The 20,740-nt window shown below is 41.8% G+C and overlaps 1 protein-coding gene and 1 long non-coding RNA gene across 5 annotated transcripts in view; one reads left to right on the forward strand and one right to left on the reverse strand.

Moving 5' to 3' along the window:
* Window positions 1-11,170, forward strand: part of LOC132871545 (cytochrome P450 2C20-like) — a 51,046-nt gene extending 39,876 nt beyond the window's left edge. For 3 of the 4 annotated variants that reach the window (XM_060905790.1, XM_060905792.1, XM_060905791.1), the window contains one exon: window positions 9,328-11,170. In XM_060905790.1, the coding sequence (XP_060761773.1) occupies window positions 9,328-9,509 (182 nt within the window). In that variant the 3' untranslated portion in view covers window positions 9,510-11,170. The remainder of the gene's footprint in view (window positions 1-9,327) is intronic. The other variant, XM_060905793.1, reaches the window with a different exon arrangement.
* A 1,081-nt stretch (window positions 11,171-12,251) lies between these two features.
* LOC132871159 (uncharacterized) lies at window positions 12,252-18,843 on the reverse strand. The gene is made up of 3 exons (XR_009651269.1): window positions 18,640-18,843; window positions 15,306-15,398; window positions 12,252-13,219 (listed from the first exon to the last, which is right to left on the reverse strand). It is a non-coding gene; the product is annotated as an uncharacterized LOC132871159 (long non-coding RNA).
* Window positions 18,844-20,740: the final 1,897 nt, after the last annotated feature.

Genomic DNA, 20,740 nt, shown 5'->3' on the forward strand with positions numbered 1-20,740 from the left:
GGAGCATCACATTTGTGGGGTCGATTAAATGCGCAAAATGGCTAGAAAAATGTCTTGACTATATTTTCTATTCATTTTACAACTTATGGTGGTAAATAAAAGTGTGACTTTTCATGGAAAACACAAAATTGTCTGGGTGACCCCAAACTTTTGAACGGTTGTGTGTTTTTATATATATATATATATATATATATATAAAAAAATGTGTATGTATGTGCTGTCAAAGTTAACGAGATTTTAAAAAAATAGTGCCGTTAACACAAATTCTAATTTGGCCCTGCGAGTCACCCGAAGTTCCTGCTGAGGCTTGTCGCGCGCTGCGTTTAATTGTACCAACAGGTTTACCATCCAAACGAGATCACATGGGATTACCTTTCACAAGTGAGACTGGAAAAATACTTTTCAATACTGTTCCTTCAGTTTCCCAGCTCATCTCCACCGGGTAGGTGTAGAGTTATAAGCAGTGAGAATTAGATAATACAGTGCCACACTATGATGAACGTTTTTGAACGTTTTTATTTTTCTGTTTTTTTTCTTCTTTTATGGCAAATACTTCTCTTCAAAAGAAACTAATGAAGAGTAAAATAAAACATTTTTTTTTATTTTCACAGTGATATGCACTTTATTTTTCATCCCTTGGTTTTCTCATCTAATATGGAAGTTATGGATGTCAGTGGCTGTGACAAGACGTGTTATGCTCTGCAATAAAAAAAAAAATTGGTACAAAGCAAGCCCATTCACTTTTTTATGCTTATAAGAGAATTACAATGGTTTTTCATGTGACAAAAATGTGCGATTAAATTGCGATTAATCGCGAGTTAACTATGACAGTCGCGACATAAATCGCGATTAAATATTTTAATCGCTTGACAGCACTAATATATATATATATATATATATATATATATATATATATATATATATATATATATCCCCCCTCTGTTCCAACTTTTTTTGGAGTGTGTTGCAGGCATCAAATTCTAACTTCGTTTCTACTTGCACAACCCTTAGCAAAAAGAAGCTTATTCAAGTGTACTATGAGTATACTTTATTTTTTACTAAAACCGAGGAAGTATACTTGAAGTTGACTTTTTATAAACTATATTTTATATACGTACTTAAGAATAGTATAGTGAAGTATACTTGGCTTATACTGAAAAGTATAAACAAAAGTCTAAGTACATTAATACTAAGACTTACACTTGTACTAAAACTTGTACTTATGTTTTTCTGCCACAAAGTACTAATACTTAGTATATCTTGCTCCAAGTGCATAATAAGGTCAAGTCATTGACTCATGCTTAACATTCATTTATATATTAATGTAATATAATGCTGGAGTTTAAAACTTTACAGTATATAGTATGTGTGCTCAATTGCATTATCTTTATGTACCTTAAAATCATACACAAAAACAGAAACTTTTGACTTGACTTTATTGATCAAGAGACCATTGTTTACATTTTTACATGCAAATGTGCACTTTTTCCTTTCATTTTCTCTAGTAAGGAAGGACTTGATTTCATAGGTCTTTGTTTTTGAAATGTTTGAAAATATATCAAACTTGTTTTCAACATTCTGTCTTGTGATTTTGTAAATCCATCACACTTGTGTACATACAGTATGAGTAAACTTTAAGAATACTTTAAGGAGTACATTTCCAGTATATAAATAGTCTCTCTCTCGGCTTGGCTTCGCGAACGAAGATTTTATGAAGGGCATTGTCCACGACGACTGCAGGCTCGCTCGTGGCTGATGAGTCCGATGCGGGACAGGCAGGTCCGGCCGCATCGGCTGCAGTCGAAAGTGATGTCAGGTACCGCTGCTGAAATTTCCCGTTCTTTCCTTCTGCGACGCTTCTCCCGCAGGTTCTCACAGCGGGATTCCTCGAAGGAGGAGACGGCCTGGTGAATGGTGTAGCGCCAGGCGACACGGTCAGCAGCGAGGATAGACCACTGGTTGTGATCAATGTGACAGGCACCTAGTGACTTCTTCAGGGAGTCTTTGTAGCGTTTCCTTGGTGCCCCTCTGTCACGGTGACCAGTGGAGAGTTCGCCATACAGGGCTATCTTGGGCAGGCGATGATCCTCCATTCTGGAGACGTGCCCTGCCCAGTGTAGCTGCGACTTCAGCAACATAGCCTCGATGCTGGTGATCTCCGCTTGTGTAAGGACGTCGACGTTTGAGACGTACTCGCTCCAGTGGATGTTGAAAATGGTGCGGAGACGGCGCTGATGGAAACGCTCGAGGAGTCGCAGGTGGTGACGATAGGTTACCCACGACTCAGAGCCATACAAGAGGGTGGTGAGAACGACAGCTTTGTACACTCTGATCTTGGTGCCCCTTTTCAAGTGTTTGTTTGACCATACTCTGTTGTACAGTCTGCCAAAAGCGCTGTTTGCCTTGGCCAGTCTGTTGTCGACTTCTTTGTCGATCTTGGCATCAGATGAGATGACACACCCCAGGTAGGTAAACTGGTGTACTGTTTTCAGCTCCGTCTCGCCGATGGTGATGTGAGGAGGGCGGTACTCTACCCGAGGTGCGGGCTGGTGGAGGACCTCAGTCTTCTTCAAGCTGACCTCGAGTCCGAAGAGCTGGGCAGCTTCTGCAAAGCAGGACGTAAGGCGCTGCAGGGCTCTTTCAGTGTGAGCGACGAGGGTAGCGTCATCAGCAAAGAGGAGGTCTCTGATCAGTTGCTCATGTGTCTTTTGTTCGGGCTTGGAGCCTCCTTAGATTGAACAGACTGCCATCCAGGCGGTAGCGAATGTAGACCGCGTCTTCATCGTCAAGGTCTTCCATGGCCTACTTTAGCATCATGCTGAAGAAAATGCTGAACAGTGTCGGTGCGAGGACGCATCCCTGTTTTACACCGTTGATGATGGGAAAGGGCTCTGAGAGGTTGCTGTTTACTCTGACTTGGCCGCTCTGGTCTTCATGCAACTGAATGATCATACTGAGAAACTTTGGAGGGCAGCCGAGGCGCTCCATGATCATCCACAGTCCCTTCCTGCTCACTGTGTCGAACGCTTTCGTAAGGTCCACAAACGTTGCATACAGCCCCATGTTTTGCTCCCGGCATTTCTCTTGGAGCTGCCTGAGGACAAAGACCATGTCTGTGGTGCCCCGGTTTGCTCTGAAGCCACATTGGGATTCTGGGAGGTGGTCTTCTGCGATGGCAGGTATCAACCTGTTTAGGAGCACTCGGGCAAGGATTTTGCCGGCGATGGACAGCAGAGTGATTCCCCGGTAGTTGGAGCAGTCTGACTTCTCCCCCTTGTTTTTGTACAAGGTGATGATGACTGCATCTCGGAGGTCACTTGGCAATTGTCCTTGCTCCCAACAGCAGACAAGGAGTTTGAGGAGTTTGCTGTGCAACGCTGGGCCTCCATCTTTCCATATCTCTGGAGGAATGCCGTCGATGCCTGCTGCCTTTCCACTCTTTAACTGGTCTATGGCTTCAGTGAGCTCCTCCATGGTGGGAGGTACATCCAATTCCTCTTTAACTGGAAGTTGAGGAATGCGATTGACAGCTGGGTCCTGGACAACTCGGTCAGCGCTGAAGAGGGCCTGGAAGTGCTCAGCCCAACAGCCCAGTATAGCCGTTCCGTCTATGAGGAGCGCCTCACCGTCCGCACTGCGCAGAGGACTCTGGATGTGGTGGGTGGGGCCATAAACTGCCTTAAGAGCTTCGTAGAAGCCTCTATAGTCACCAGCGTCTGCGCATTTCTGAGTTCTTTCTGCGAGGTTGTTCCACCACTCGTTCTGTATGACTCGAAGTTTGCGCTGGAGGTCACTGCAGATGAGACGGAAGGCAGCTTTCTTCACTGGACAGGGCGACTGGGCCAGATGGGCCTGGTGGGCTGATCTCTTCTTCGCTAACAGTTGTTGGATTTCCTCGTTGTTCTCGTCGAACCAGTCTTTGTTCTTCTTGGTGATAAACCCCAGGACTTCTTTGGAAGTCTGCAGGATGGCTGTCTTTAGGTGTTTCCAGAGTGATTCAGGTGAAGGATCTTCTGGGCAGTTGTTTTCAAGCTTGGACTGTAAGTCTGCCTGGAGGTCAGCTTTCACTTCAGCTGACTGTAGCTTGCTGAGCTTGAATTTCTTCTTGGATGGCCCTCCTTTCCTTGGTTTAGGCTTGAAGTGCAGCCTGAGCTTGCAGCGCACTAGGCGATGGTCAGTGTGACATTCTGCGCTGGGCATCACTCTGGTGTGATGGACATCTCGGTGGTCTCGTTGGCGCACTAGAACATAGTCAATGAGGTGCCAGTGTTTGGACCGAGGGTGCATCCAGGTTGTCTTCAAACTGTCCTTTTGCTGGAAGATGGTGTTGGTGATGACAAGTTGCTGCTCCATGCAGAACTCAAGCAGCAAGCGCCCGTTGTCGTTGCATTTACCAACGCCGTGTCTACCAAGAACTCCTTTCCAGGCAACTGCGTCTTGGCCCACTCTGGCGTTGAAGTCGCCAAGGATTATCACCTTGTCGTCTGCAGGGGTGCTTTGAAGGAGGCTGCACAGCTCGGAGTAGAACTTGCCCTTTTCCGCAGGTTCAGCTTGAAGGGTGGGGGCGTACACACTGAAGAGAGTGGCGCACTTCTTGTTCTTCAAATGGAGGCGCATGGACATGATGTGGTCGGAATGACCGATGGGCAGGTTTACCAGCTTGGAAGCGATGGAAGTTTTCAGCATGAAGCCGACTCCGGAGAGGCGCCTTTCTGCTGCCGGTTTCCCTGACCAGAAGAGGGTGTATCCGGCGCCTTGCTCCTGTAGGCTGCCTTCATCTGGGACGCGAACTTCGCTGAGAGCAGCAATGTCTATATTCAACCTGGACAGTTCGTGTGCAATCAGGGCAGAGCGACGTTCAGGTCTATTGCTGTCTTCTTGATCGAGCATGGTTCTAATGTTCCAGCATGCCAATGTCAGTGCGTTTGCACCCATACAGGTGGGTGCGTACCTTTTTCCTTTAGTTCTTGTTTGACCGTTGGGAAGATGCCCGTTGGCCACGGCAAGCCAACTGGGGGGATGGGAGACGAGCTTTGGTTAGGCCACCTTTTCTAGGCCCCTCTCCGTGTGGAGCAAGCAGTTCGTCCTTAGAGAAGGCTGCTTGGTCGTTCAGGGTGTGCCGAGTGATGTTGTCGTCCCTAGGTCAACGTCAGGCGACCAATATCCTGAACCGCCTGCATGCAGGATTGGAACTGCGGCTGCCAGCGACATCTTTCACCTGCCGTTTTCGCCCCTTTCCCGTCGCTACAGGACTTTGGTAAAGTTGGTGGCAAGCGGACGTAGACGAGTCCTTCAAGCCTGCGCAGTGGAGTTTTATGGTGAAGTGCAGTGTGCGCGGTACTGGCCCCACCCTTTACACCCGTGGTTCAACTGCCATAGCCTAGCAAGCTGGGACGGTGACAACGAGGTCCTCGGGTCGTAGGTTTTCCATCAGACTGTCCTTGTCCTAGCCTCTGGCTCAAAAACCTTCCACGGAGGCACGGGGAACATGTTGGCCATTGAGATCATCTAGGATCACTTCCGCCCTGGCCGGTGACTTCCTGAAGAAGTTCGTACGCCCAGTGATGCAATGTTAGACATCACCCCCTCACATGGTTTAGCCTGCCAGCTGAAGCGGTGTACCAGGGCATGGCGCTTGGAGCCAACATGTGAGAGATTTAGGGGATGAGTGGGGGCCAGTGGTGCCCGTCCACCCTACAAGTAGGGAGCAGCGTGCCAGACACCAAAGGTACTACCCCTCCTGCAGAGCCCCTATGCCCCCATATAAATAGTAAGCTACAAATAATATGCCAAGCAAACTTAAAGTATAACAAGTAAACTAGTGAAATAACCGTTTATAACAGTATACTTAAAGTATACAATAATAAACTAAAAATAGGGATTTGAAGTATATAACTAGTACAATGGCAGTATATCCAAGTGTACTTGTGGTATACTTTAAGCATACGAGAGGGATATACCAAGTACATTGATGGTATATAGATGAGTGTACTTGTATACTTTAAAGTGTACTTTTGCAAACTTAAAATGAACTTTAAAGTATACTTTTATAAGCTTGAAATGTTCCAATTTAGTCCGAAAAAGTATTAAATTTGTATACTTTCTCGTACGCTAAAAGTACATGGTCTGTAGTATACTTGCTATACTTATACTGAAGCATACTTAATAAAATGAACTTTAAGTATACTACTTTTTGCTAAGGGAATACAATTATATTTATGTCCAGGATTAATGGCAGCTGTCATGTCAGCATGCATTTGCATTTGGTGCACCTCAAACTATTACATCCATGCACATTTATGTTGGGCAGGGACTAATTATTACATTCACCTGTTCCTGATCAGAGCGCAATCACTACACACACATAAGGACTCCGACGACACAGACTTGAAGCATATGCTCAGTACCTAGCATCTATCGATACCAAGACTGGAATCTCTGTGCTACTCTCTTGTTCTTGACTTTTTGCTTTGTTTAATTGGACTCTGCCATTCATCTAACGCTGATGCCCTGTTTGTGCCTCAAATGACCCTTGCTTGTACATCAACTCGTGCTTTTGCCTGATGCTGTTGTGTATTTGCCTGCTGTAGATAAACCTTCCCGCAATTACATTCATCTGCAGCCACCTTTTACCGACAGCATCCCTTGTAAAGATTAGTAAAAAGGGTTTGGAAAAAAAAATCCACCTTTTTGGTGAAGTAGCTTCATCTCACATTGAAAAAAATATGAAAAATCCAACCCTTAAATGAAATTTAAAAAAAGGTATCATGGTGCCAAAATTGGGATCGGTATGGTTCCTGCAATGGCTAGGGCTGGACATACCAGCAGCTTACGACAGAGTGGAGGATCCACCCAATGGATTTTTGCAGCTTCTTCTATGAAGACTTGGTGGAGCCCAAACCTGCTGAAAGCATGTGGGTAGGCTGCATGATATATTGGCTCACTGGACCAGCTCACTGGTGGGCCAAGAGCCTACTCGCAGTTTAGCCTCCGAAGTTCCCCCATGCTGCCAAAGCTCCAAGTTGTTCAATGCAATACTCAAGTCCTGGTTCCAGGATCTAGGGAAGGAGGACCCTCAAGTTTTTTTGAGGGTGGCTGATACCCAAAAGGCTGATGCAGTGGCAGAGGGGGAGGACTCCACTTCACAGCTTGCTCCAGAGGTTGACAGGGTGGCCTCTGCTCCATAGTCCACTCCAGAGGCCAACAGGATGGCCTCCACTCCAGGCTTCAGGGAGGACCAGATCATTGCCCTGCTGCCTGGCTTCAGGGAAGACCAGACCATCAATCTGCCACTTTGTTTCAGTGAGGACAAGATCATCACTCCACCACCTGGCTTCAGGGGGGATGAGATATTTGCTCCACTGCCAGGCTTCAGGGAGGAGGCGGTCACTAAAACAAAGCCTAGACCTGTCTGAGTCTATGCCTGAATCCAAGCCCATGTCAAAGTTCATGCCCATGCTAGTGCCAGAGCCTATGCCAAGGTCAGAGTCCAAGCCCATGTCCATGCCTGCATCCAAGCCCATGTCCAATCCTATGTCTATGCCAGAGTCCACGCTCATGTCTATGCCTGAGCCCATGTCTATGCCCACGTTCAAGCCTATGTCTGAGGTCTATGCCTGAGCCCCTGACAATCCTCATGTCCGAGTTCAAGCCTGAACCAAAGCCTCCACCTGTGTCCACACTCCCATTCAAGGCCCAATCAGAACCCAAGCCTCAACCTAAGCCTAGGTGAGAAATCCTTCCTGAGCCAGAGCAGGGCTATGAGGGGACTTTGTCCAACACCAGGTCCTCATCCCTGGGGCTGACCAAGGAGCTTTTTCAGTCTTTTGTAGCTTTTTAGGAGCAACAAAAGACTGAAAAAGTTGTGTAATGCTTAAAAAAAACTAATTTGGTTAATTGGCAACAGGTCTGTAACATGATTGGGTATAAAAAGAGCATCCCAGAGAGGTTGAGTCTCTCAGAAGTCAAGATGGGGAGGGGTTCACCGCTCTGTGAAAGACTGTGTGGGCAAACACTGCAACAATTTAGGAATAACGTTCCTCAATGTAAAATTGCAAACAATTTGGGAATCAAATCATCTATGGTACATAATATCATTAAAAGATTCAGAGAATCTGGAGAAATCTCTGTATGCAAGAGACAAGGCTGAAAACTGGCATTGGATGCCTGTGATCTTCAGGCCCTCAGGCAAAACTGCATTAAAAGCAGACACGTGTCTGTAGTAGAAATTGCCTATATGGGTTCAGGAGCACTTCAGAAAACCATCTGTGAAAACAGTTCATTATTGGATCCACAAATGCAACTTAAAACCAGATATAGACAATATCCAGAAACACTGCCACTTTCTCTGGGGCCAAGCTCTTTTATGATGGACTGAAGTGAAGTGGAAAAATGTCCCCAGATCTGATGAAACGCATGTACATTCCCCAATGTATCCTTTGCACTGCAGTGCACTGATGTTTTCATCAATATTTGGGTTCATTATTGACCACCAGTAGCATGGTGGTGTAGGGGTTAGCACGGTTGCCTCACAGCAAGAAGGTTCTGGGTTTGAGCTCAGTGGCTGATGGGGGCCTTTCTGTGTGGAGTTTGCACATTCTCCCTGTGTCTGTGGGTTTCTTCCGGGTGCTCTGATTTCCCCCACAGTCCAAAGACATGCAGGTTAATTTAATTGGTGGCTCTAAATTGACCATAGATGTGAGTTGTTGTTTGTCTCATCAGCCTTGTGATGATTTGGTACCTTGTCCAGGTTGTACCCTGCCTCTTGCCCATAGTCAGCTGGGATAGGTTCCAGCTTGCCTGTGACCCTGTACAGGACAAGTGGTTATGGATAATGTATGGACGGGTTATTAACAACAAGACAGTCTTTATGGTGGTGAGTGTATTACAAATCCAGGGTAATTTTCTGTCAGTGTGATATTGTCAGATCTTGACTGATGAAGTTAGGTCAAATTTTGCATGAATATAGTAAGAAATGCATACTTTATTTGGCAGACACTTTTTTTTTTTTTTGGGGACTTTTTATTCAGGTGAGGGGAGAAAATCTCATTTCAAACATCCATTCAAGCTATTGAATCTTTCTGCTTGTTCTTATTTCACTGCCACAGAGCTTTAACTGAAGAGCTATCAGTCTTTCCATTGAGAGGCTCTGTACTCACATGGGTACATAGTGTCAGTATTACAAGAGTAAGACCAGGACAAATCTACACAATGACAAGCACACAAGATGTAATTTATAGCTATCCAAGTACAGAATGGACACAACAGAATCAGGATGAACTAAATAAGTGTTATGCAATCCTGACTTGAATTGTCTCTTTCATGCAGGTAAGAGGTCCTGCGTGGGTGAGTCTCTGGCACGCATGGAACTGTTTATTTTCCTAGTGTCTCTGCTGCAACGTTTCACCTTTACCACACCTGGAGGACCTGAGAGCATTGACACCACTCCTGAAATCAGTGGCTTTGCCAACCTGCCCCGCAAATACCAGCTCATTGCCACCCCTCGCTGAATTGGACATTACTGCAGGCTAAGAGTGCGCACATTCTAGTATTACTAGTACAAACATAATCGCCAGACTGCATCTCATCAAATTTTTTTATTCTGCTCGCCTCTCCAGTGCATAATAAGATAATGGAAGGTACACTATATGGCCAAAAGTATGTGGGCACCTGACCCTCACACTCTTATGTAGGCTTTATGCTCACTGGTGCCACAAACTTTGAAGCACACTGTTGGATAGGATGTCTCAGTATGCTGTAGCATTTAAAATTTCCCTTCACTGTGGAGCTAAGGGACCCAAACCTGTTCCAGCATGACAATGCCCTTGTGCACAAAGCCAGCTCCATGAAGAAAAGGTCTACCAAGTTTGGTATGGAAGAACTTGAATATCCTGTACAGAGCCCTGACCTCATCCCCACGGAATACACTTGGGATGAATTGGAACAGCAAAGCCTGACTGCACTAGTGCTCTTGTGGCAGAATGGGCAAATCCACAGCCACACTCCAAAATCTAGTTGAAGTCTTTTCCAGAATACTGGAGGTTAGTATAACAGCCAAGGGGGACAAAATCTGGAATAGGATTTTCAACAAGCACATATGGGTGTGATTGTTCAGGTATCTACATAATTTTGGTCATATGGTGTGCACTGTCATAAAGAAGGCCATAATTTCCAGTGAACGATTTACCTGATATGAGAGTAAATTTAAAGGAAGAGGTTCTTTTAAAGCATTTCAAGATGTGCAATCATTAAAAAATTTTAGAGATTGTGGTTATATTTGTTATACCACAATACTGTTAAGGCAAGTCAATTTATTTGTATAATGCTTTTAACAATGGACATTGTCACAAACCACCTTGACAGAATAATAGACATTATGAACTAATAATTTTATCCCTAAGAGTTTATCCCTTATCAGCTTATGCTTAGGCTTGTTCCTAATTCCTTCAGATTCCTTGAATTGTTGAATGATATGTACTGTGGAGGGGGAAATATCTAAATCCTGTCATATCTTTCTTTGAGGAACATTGTTTTTAAACATTTCAAAAATGTTCTTGTGCATTTGTTGACTAACATGGAGATCCTCAGCCAATCGTTGCTCCTCAAACACTAGGCCTTTCCTGGATACTGATTTAGTACCAAATGATGATTACAGTCACCTGTTGAGATCACCCGTTTCAAATCACGTCATTATTTGTTTTACCTCATTAGCCCCATTCCAACTTTTTTTTGAAAGTGTCGCAGACCTGAAATGCAGGAGGTATATTAACAAATGAAATTAAGTTGACCAGACAGAACATGAAATATCTTTGGGTTCATACTGTCTGCAATGAAAGACAAGTCAAAGTAAATTTAGAAATCACTGCTTTCTCGATTTTATTTGCATTTTCCATACTGTCTCAGCTTTTTCAGATTTGGGGTAGTATTTTAAGTGCATATATTGGGTTAAAATGATTAAAATATAATGACAAAAGTGCTGAAAATTCTGTTAATTTCTTCAAAATATATATATGAGAGAGGGAGGGAGGGAGGTCCGTCTCAGAAACTGGTCTCTCATTTGAGACATTATGGTCAAAAAATAAATTTTCTAATTTGTTTTTTTGCATTTACCTAACACTCAATGTTTTTCTTTTGTCATGTTTAATAAGAATAAAGATAGCATCCTGCTTTATCTGGCCTCCACTGTGAAATTTTTTTGATTACAATTCAAATGCTTTTGTAAAATTGATTTACATACAGGGCGGCACGGTGATGTAGTGGTTGGCGCTGTCGCCTCACAGCAAGAAGGTTCGGGTTCGAGCCCCGTGGCCGGCGAGGGCCTTTTTGTGCAGAGTTTGCATGTTCTCCCCGTGTCCACGTGGGTTTCCTCCGGGTGCTCCGGTTTCCCCCACAGTCCAAAGACATTCAGGTTCGGTTAACTGGTGACTCTAAATTGACCGTAGGTGTGAGTGTGAATGGTTGTCTGTGTCTGTCTATGTGTCAGCCCTGTGATGACCTGGCGACTTGTCCAGGGTGTACCCCGCCTTTCGCCCGTAGTCAGCTGGGATAGGCTCCAGCTTGCCTGCGACCCTGTATAAAGGATAAAGTGGCTACAGATAATGAGATGAGATTTACATACACTGAAAAAAAAAAAGTCTGTTGGATTTACATAAAGTTATGCTTACTTAAATTGATATATTCATGTTCTGTACATTAAATTATTTCTTAAACCAACATGACTATATTAATTTAAAATATTTCTTTGATGTTAAGTATATTAGATTGTCTTCTGCTACACTGCCATGATTTTTTTTTTTTTTTTAATGTTAAATGAGTTTCTTTAATGTGTATGATATTTAATTATCAGTTGGACCAACATTTTTTTTTTTTTTTTTTTTTTGCGCGTAAAGCTAACCTAACTTCCACAGCCAAATCGGACACTAAGTTTGGTATACTTTACATATTTTAAATTACTTTTATAATCTGATTTGTAATTTAAGAAATTAATTTCTACACCCCCACATAATCCAGCCTAATCTTTTACCTATATTTACTAAAAATAATGACATGACAATAGACCAACGTATCTTCAATTATTCATTCCAGATGGTGCATAATAAAACATCCATAAATACTACTAAAAATACAACTTGCTGTGTTCAAAATTTCCATTTATAACACTGTTTCAAGCTGTAGTGGTGATACTGCAGTTAACATCTTTAAGGAGGTACAGTAGTTAAAAAAAATAAAATATGTTGAGTGTGTGTATCAGTGTTCACAGTAAAGAAAAATCACCCCAAACCCTAAAAATGGGGGCAGTAATCTGTTTCGGTTTGATTAAAAAAAAAATAACAGTGGGAAAAAAAAGCCTCCCACCTGCCCAAATAACGCAAACAATTGGAAGAGGTAGATGAAAATGCACACAATATTACCAGCAAACAATCTAGATAGCCTTTTTTTCCCCAACAAACACAGAACATGGTGAACCAGAGGAAAGAGGATTGTCACTGGAGTCAGAAGTGTGTGTGTGTGTGTGTGGATAACCGAGGAACACACCGTTTAGCAGAACCCGAAGCCAAAGCTACAGTCACCACACACATTAAAACTCACATGTACATACAACACACTGACAGAATTTTTGCTTGAATACACACCTGTCCTTTCACTCTATGGTACACAGCCTGGCCATGACCACAGGACATGTAAATAATGTGAAACACAAACAATTATAGTGGCTTGTTTCCAATTACCAGTGTTCACAGTCAACAAAAATCACCCCAAACACTAAAAATGGGGGAAAATTTCTGTTATAGTTCCATAAAAATAAAAAAAAAAGCCTCCCACCCAAAAGAAAAGTCCAACAACTGGAAGAGGCAGGTGAAATAATGCATGTCTTCCAAGAAATCAAGCTGTAGAGCCTGGATAGCCAGTTCACTGATAAAGTCTGTTCTTCAGGACTTGGGCTTTTTTGGACAGTGCATTGCCTTCAAGCTCCATGACCACCTTCTGCAGCACTTCAAAGGTGTACTTGAGTTCAGCAGGGTAGTCTAAGTTCAAAGAATAAATCAGGCCAAACAACATGGCAGCAGCCAAGGGAACATTGTCCAAATCCTGCATCACAATCTGGGACTCGAGGACAATGCCAATGTCCTTTGGTTTTTCACTGGCATCTCTGTGTTTCAAGACGTATACCCATCGCGGTTTCCTCAATGGATTCCTGGAGGAGGGCTTCATCTGCTGCCTGTACAATGCACATAAAGTGTGATTACACTACATGCCACATATATATAGGGAATACTGCATATCTGTATTGAGTAATTTATTAATATATCAAATCAAACTTTATTTATATGGCACTTTTCATACACAAAAGTATACAAAACCACACACAAACATGCACACTTTGATATTAAGATCACTACCATATCTTACAAGTTAGCTGACTGTAAAGTAACTACAATGCACGGGCGATTGCTCTAAGACAACGAGGGAGGCTCAGCCTCCTCTAAAAATGACGAACATCGTGTAGGATGAATTGCGCTAGGCTTATGTTATAGCCGACCTTATAACATTGCTATTTCAGATCCAGAATCATAGAAATATATGTGCTCAACCCAACTACAGTGTGAAATCATTCCGTTATAACTTTCCCCAGTTCGCCTAATGTGTACGTGAGTTTTTCCCCCTCGTGACAGCGCGACGCGACGCAGCCCAGCCTCAGTGGACTTCAATGGTATTTGGGAGCTCTGCGCTTTTCAATCTCAAAATGCAAGACGGTTACTGGACAAATACTACGAAAATGCCCGCCCCACGGACTCCCAGCCTCAGTGGACTTCAATGGCATTTGGGAGCTATGCGCTTGTCAATCTCAAAATGCAAGACTGTTATTGGACAAATACTGCGAAAATGCCCGCCCCACGGACTCCCAGCCTCACAGTGGGAGGAACATGGCAGTTTCCGCGAGGAGACTGGTGATTGGTGAAAGCGGCCGGATATTTTCTTTGATTGACAGCTCGTTTCAACTATAGACAGGCAGCGGTGAATTTCAGTTCAGTCCCATGCGGATTCACAAGTGCTGTGGTGTATTGTAAGAGATCAGCTTACATTTCGATTTCATTCATTACATACGGTTTCTACCAGCTTTTTTAGTTTGTATATATTTTCATTGTAAATAAAGTGTAAATATAGTGTTGTCAAGTTTGCTATCTTAGTTCCAGAAATTTCGTTTATTTGAGTGACTGAACTTGAACTTGAGGGGGCTAGTCAGCTAGCAAGAAAGCTGCGCACGGACGCCAAGCATTGCTGATTTAATTTTGGCGAAGCCATTTGCCAGTCTTCCTTTTGAGGAAAAAATTAAAATTAAAGAGCAGGGTAGACCAACGCCTCAAATTGACTTGGTGAAAAAGGTAGGGAATAATACTCGTTCCTTTCAGCTCTTCTGGTACGAGAAAGTGAATTGGCTAACAGCAAGTGATCCACATCAACAACAGTAAATAGGCTACTTTAGTAACATGTCATGGATGGACCAAAAATATAGAATCTATTTAAAATCTTTATGCTGAGTATATTATATTGGAATATATATATATTTCTGGATATGAATTAAACACAGCTACAATTTGGAAAACATTTTTAAACAAAAACACAGCCGAGAACATTTCACACTACAGACCTGGATTAAAAGTGAAGGGTTATCAGAATTGTCAATAAAACATTTCTCAGTCAAAATAAGTAAAATATAGGAAAAGTATCATTGAATCACAGCAAAATCCCCAGTGTTGAATTAACACCCGGAGTGTTGATTTAACACCCTACTGTGTTTATATAGGTCCAATTAGACACAAATTAACTCTGAAAGTGTTAATTCAACACTGAGGAATTTGCTGTATGGCACCCAGCTCTATGTTTGGCTCCTCAAGGTCAGTGCTTGTGCCTATTCCAGAACACTCTGCTGTTACTGCTGAGGTTCCTGACAAAGAGCTGCTTTCAATAATGATCAATTTTTAAACAACATGCCACAATTTTAAAATATAAAATGTGAAAATATCCCCCCCCATCATGTATATTGGACAGTAGGCTAATGGGCCAAAAGAACCTGTTATTTCACAGTTTGTGACCCTGCCAACAATCAGCCAGATCAGAGGCAAGAGTATGGGCAAAATTGATGTGTTTTTTCTTTTAAAATCTGGAAATATCGTAACCGACCAGCCTCCCCTGTTTGAAAGACTACCAGCCGCCACTGTTACAATGAGTAGATCATATGTTTTAAAGCTTATACAAAATATGAAAGATAACATCTTAACATACTAAACCTAAGTAATACTTACCACATACTCTCTCAATAGATTCTCTGGGTCCTCATTCAGATAAACACAGAGTGCCTTTATGACACATTCTCTTCCCTGATCCACGTCATCATCCTAAGGCAGAAAAGCAGAAGCACAAGTTGTTTTGTTTGAGTTCATGTCTGTAAATTCTCATTTGTCCAGGTAAAAGGCATCTCTAGGCAATTGAATCAAGTCAACTGGACGTAGTTTTTGTCTTGAAGGCAAGGCAAGTTTATTTATATAGCACATTTCATACACAATGGCAGTTCAATGTGCTTTACAGAAGTAAAAACAAACAGTAAACAATAGAGAATAAAATTACATAAAATAATTTTATTTTTATTCTAATATATAATATAAGAATTAAACAATTAATTAAAAGAATTAAAAGAAAATAATAAGAATTAAACAATAGTAGAAATAAAATAATAAAATTAAGTAGTAGTTCAAATAGGAGGAGAAAAAGAAAAAAAAAGAAACCAGCAGAATAAAATAGATTAAAGTTAAAGTAAATTTGAAACATGCAGAGAAAGTAAAGATTATAAAAAATGTAAAGAAGACAATATTAATTATTTAACAGAAAGCATCTGAAAACAGCTTGGTCTTTAACCTAGATTTGAAGCTGCCAACAGCAGGAGCATTTTTAATGTCCTCTGGGAGTTGGTTCCATAGCTGTACTGCATAGTAGTTAAAAGCTGCTTCACCATACTTTGTTTTAACAACTGGTTTTAATAGTAAATTTTTCTGTTTCGATCTGGTAGATCTGATTGGGTTAGGCCGCTGCAACATATCAGAGAGGTAATTGGGCCCTGTACCATTTAGAGATTTGTACACCAGCAGCAATGCTTTAAAGTCAATTCTGTAGCTTACTGGAAGCCAGTGAAGGGACCTTAGAATTGGAGTAATGTGCTCTGTTCTTTTTGTTCGTGTGAGAACCCTAGCTGCTGCATTTTGAACCAGCTGAAGTCGTTTGATGGTCTTTTTTGGCAGGCCTGTGAAAAGGCCATTGCAGTAATCAACCCTACTAGAGGTGAAGGCATGTATTAGTTTTTCCAGATCATTTTTTGACATAAGTCCTCTTAGTTTGGAAATGTTTTTTAGGTGATAAAATGCCGTTTTAGTGATTGCTTTCATGTGACTGTCAAAGTTTAGCTCGCTGTCAATGAAAACACCAAGATTTTTAACCATTTCTTTAGTTTTAATCCCTTTTGTGTCAAGAATAGTGGTAATCCTGAGTCTTTCATCTTTTTTTCCAAATAGAATTACTTCTGTTTTATCTGTGTTCAGCTGAAGAAAATTTTGTGACATCCAGCTGTTGATTTGATCGATACACTGGTAGAGACATTCAAGGGGGGCATAATCATTAGGTGATAGAGCAAAATAAATTTGGGTGTCATCTGCATAGCAGTGATACAAAATTGAATTGTTATTGATAATTTGCCCAAGTGGGAGCATATAAAGGTTGAAAAGTAATGGTCCAAGAATCGACCCCTGGGGGACACCACAGGTCAAGGACATTGACGTTGAGGAACAATTTCCCATGGTAACAAAGAAGCTTCTATCTTTTAAGTATGAATTTAACCAATTGATAACTTTACCAGTCAATCCAACCCAGTGTTCAAGTCGATATAGCAGTATGTTGTGATCAACAGTATCAAAAGCTGCACTGAGGTCCAGTAATACCAGGACCGATGTTTTGCCTGCATCAGTATTAAGACGTATGTCATTTATAACTTTAATCAGCGCTGTTTCAGTGCTATGATTGGCACGAAATCCTGACTGAAAATTATCAAAACGGCTGTTTGATATCAAGAAGGCAGTTAATTGATTGAAGACAATTTTTTCAAGGATTTTCCCGATGAATGGTAAATTTGATATTGGCCTGTAGTTATTTAATACTGAAGGATCCAGATTATTTTTTTAAGTAGGGGCTTTACAACGGCTTTTTTTAGGGACACAGGAACAACGCCAGTCTCCAAGGATGTATTTATAATTTGAAGCACATCTGTAATTATAAGATGAAGAACAGACTTAAAAAAGTTGGTGGGCAGAATGTCCAATTCAGATGTTGAGGAACTGAGATTTAGTACAGTTTTTTCAAGAGTCTCATAATCAATTAAACAAAATTCTGACATTGTGTTGAAGTTATCTATCTGTGTCATTGGTGATTGCAGTTTTTCAATTTTTTGCAACTGAGATATATTATGAGGAATATTCTGCCGTATTTTATCAATTTTACCTTTGAAAAAGGATGCAAACTCATTGCATTTATTAACTGAGAGAAGTTCAGGTGCTAATTGTGGTGGGGGATTAGTTAGCTTCTCTACTGTTGAAAATAGCACACGGGCATTGTTCATATTCCTGCTGATGATGTTGGAGAAGAAAGACTGTCTTGCTTTACGAATTTCATAATTATAATTACAAAGCATCTCTTTATGGATTTGATAATGGATGTGAAGTTTAGATTTGCGCCATTTTCTTTCAGTCTTTCTACATTCTCTCTTTAGCAGTTTAACAGCCGGGTACTGCTTCCATGGTGCTTTCTGCTTATCATTGACTCTTGATTTTGAATGGAGCAATATCATCCATAATTTGGGTCATATTTAAATTAAAAATTTCCAGTAAATCATCTACAGAGTCTGACATTTTGGTTGAGTTCTGAGAGAGAGCTTGCTCAAAGAGAGCACATGTGTTGTCTTTTATGACTCTCCTACCTATAGTCGTTGAGCTGTTCTGAATGTGAGGAGACATAGAAACATCAAAGAAAACACAGAAATGATCGGATAAGGCCAGGTCAACAACAGTAGTAGAAACAGTAAGACCCTTTGTGATGACGAGGTCAAGAGTATGACCACGAGAGTGGGTCGGCCCCTGTACATGTTGTACTAGGTTGAAGTTGTCAATAATTGCAAGTAGTTCTTTGGCATAAGTGTTATCAGTATTATCTACATGCAAGTTAAAATCCCCAGATATAATAAGACAATCAAACTCTAAGCAAATGACTGACAACAGTTCACCAAACTCTTCAAGAAAGACTTTGGCTGAATGTCTCGGAGGCCTATAAATAGTTAATAATAATATGTTAGGAGAGCATGTAACAAGTGCACATAAGTGTTCAAAGGACGTAAAATCACCAAGTGAGGATTGTTTACATTGAAAAGAGACTTTGAATATATTTGCGATCCCTCCACCTTTCCCTTGTCGGGTAACATTCAAAAAATTAAAAATTTGGGGGAGCTGCTTCAATAATGGTGGTAGCACTATTTGCTTGATCCAGCCAAGTTTGAAGACACTCAATCAACTGTTACACCCCCACACCAGAGAGTATACTTACTTCATCCATGGGTGCAGTGATGGCCCCTAGGCGTCTGCCTATCTGTCCTCCTCTGTTTTTAAAAAGTTTGATCAGTTTCTGAGTGAACATCTAGTTGAGATAGAAATCTGGACTGCAGGGGCATTGTTGTGATCCGCTTGAATTCAGCATTAATCTGAAAATGAGAATGGAAAAAACCCAATAAATTCAATGTGTGTGTGTGTGTGTGTGTGTGTATGTGTGTATGAGTGAGAGAGAATCATAAATCACATACCTCGCGTACTTCAAAAAGTGCTGGCCATCTCGCCTGGAAGTCTTTTATCATTGGTGTGTCGCGAACCACTTCCTGTCTCCTATATGCAAACGTCTTTTCCATTTTCATCCTTACTGCCTCCCTGTTGTTCTTCTTAACATCTGAAACAAGCTCCATTTTCACACTCTCAAGACTCTTCTCAGATTCTCCAGTAGGATAGGGGGGACAGTAGTTCACTTCAGACCTTCTTGGTTTTTTAATGCCAAAAGCAGGGCTTGATTTGCCCTCTGGTTTGTGCTTGATAGAGTTTATTGTCACCTCAGGACACCCAAGCTTTCTCAGTTGAGTGCAGTAGATTGCCAGTTTGTTCTTCAAGCTGCATTTCCATCCAGCATATCCAGAGAGGGAGCCTTTCTCAGTCAGGCAAGGATGCTTTGAGATTAGAGCCTCTCCAACTGTGTTAAAGTCTTTGTCAGAAGCATAAAGTTTGTACCTAACAATTTCTTGCACTAGGCCCTCAAGAATGTTCGACTTCTGTTTAGGATCCGGAATAAACAATGTACCCTTTTCCCTGTAAGCTGCATTGCCCTGCTCAAGTTTCAACTCTGCATCATAACTAAACTGCGGAACATGAAAGATACTTGGCCAAGTTGACCTGGAGCTGGTTGACTGTGACGAAGAGAGTATGTCGGTGTCAACACATCCACTGGACAGGGATGAGGGAGTGCAAGAATTTAATCAAGGGAGTGATGGGCAGCTGAGGTGTAAGGGATATTAGCACACTGAGAAGCAGTGTTGGGCACGCTACTTTCAAAAAGTAATTAGTTATAGTTACTAGTTACTTTTCCCAAAAAGTAACTGAGTTAGTAACGGAGTTACTTTGTCATAAAAGCATGGGCGTCGCCACCATTGCATGTGAAGGGGACATGTCCCCCTCACATTTCATAATTCTTCGTTTGGACCCCCCACATTTAACATAAAATATTAGTTCACCCAGCGCCGTTTCTATTGCTTCGTGAAAGAATCCATTCCACTTGATCGATAAGAGAATACACAGACCACTGAAAATCCACTCCGGGGTTTCCGGGCGTTCCCTACAACAGCTCACCGCGCGTGAGTGAAGTGAATCTCAGCGCGAGCAGAGACATGTTGGTGCAGCTGCTGGAAAGTAGAGGAGGTGACGTCAGCCCCATTGCAACCTCACAATGTCTAGCTTTTGCTAAAACCTTATTCTTTTGTTATATGCCCTCAAAATTAACCCTAGGACACGTTAAATTAATATTCAACTAAACAGTGAAATAAGCTTAGCCTAATGGGGTGTTCTTGGTTGATGATGAATTGTTTGCAGTATTTGCTCCCTCCCCAGACACAATGGACATAAGGACATTCTTTACAAAGCAGCGGAAAGTCAGTCAAAATTTCCCCACAGGACAGGGTTTTTTTGTCCCAATGGAAATGTTAGTGCAGTTAGCTGGCTAGTCAATGTTAGGAGATGTATCAGCTAGCTTAACGTTAGCTATCATTTAATTCAAACCCAGTAGGCCTGCCTTATTGTAATGCCAAGAATGAGGTCAAGTCTGCTCTGATGATATTTATTGATTCCTTGTTTTGTCTGGTCTTTGGCAGTTTTCTGGAAAGTAAGATGGGAAATCAGTGTATGGGGAAGGAATAGTAGAGAGGAAAGCGATGGAGAGAGATGGATGTTATTCCAGGTGGATTGTGAAGGAAAGGGGGATAAAAGTTATGAAGTGGTAGAAATTGTGGTGGCACCAATATAAGAAGGAGTTATATCTATAAATCTATTTGTTATACTAATCTGTAAATGCTACTGTAGTACCACCATTGCATGTAGGTTGACAAAACTGCACT

Source organism: Neoarius graeffei, chromosome 23 (genome assembly GCF_027579695.1).
Source record: "Neoarius graeffei isolate fNeoGra1 chromosome 23, fNeoGra1.pri, whole genome shotgun sequence".
NCBI classification, from domain to species: Eukaryota; Metazoa; Chordata; class Actinopteri; order Siluriformes; family Ariidae; genus Neoarius; species Neoarius graeffei.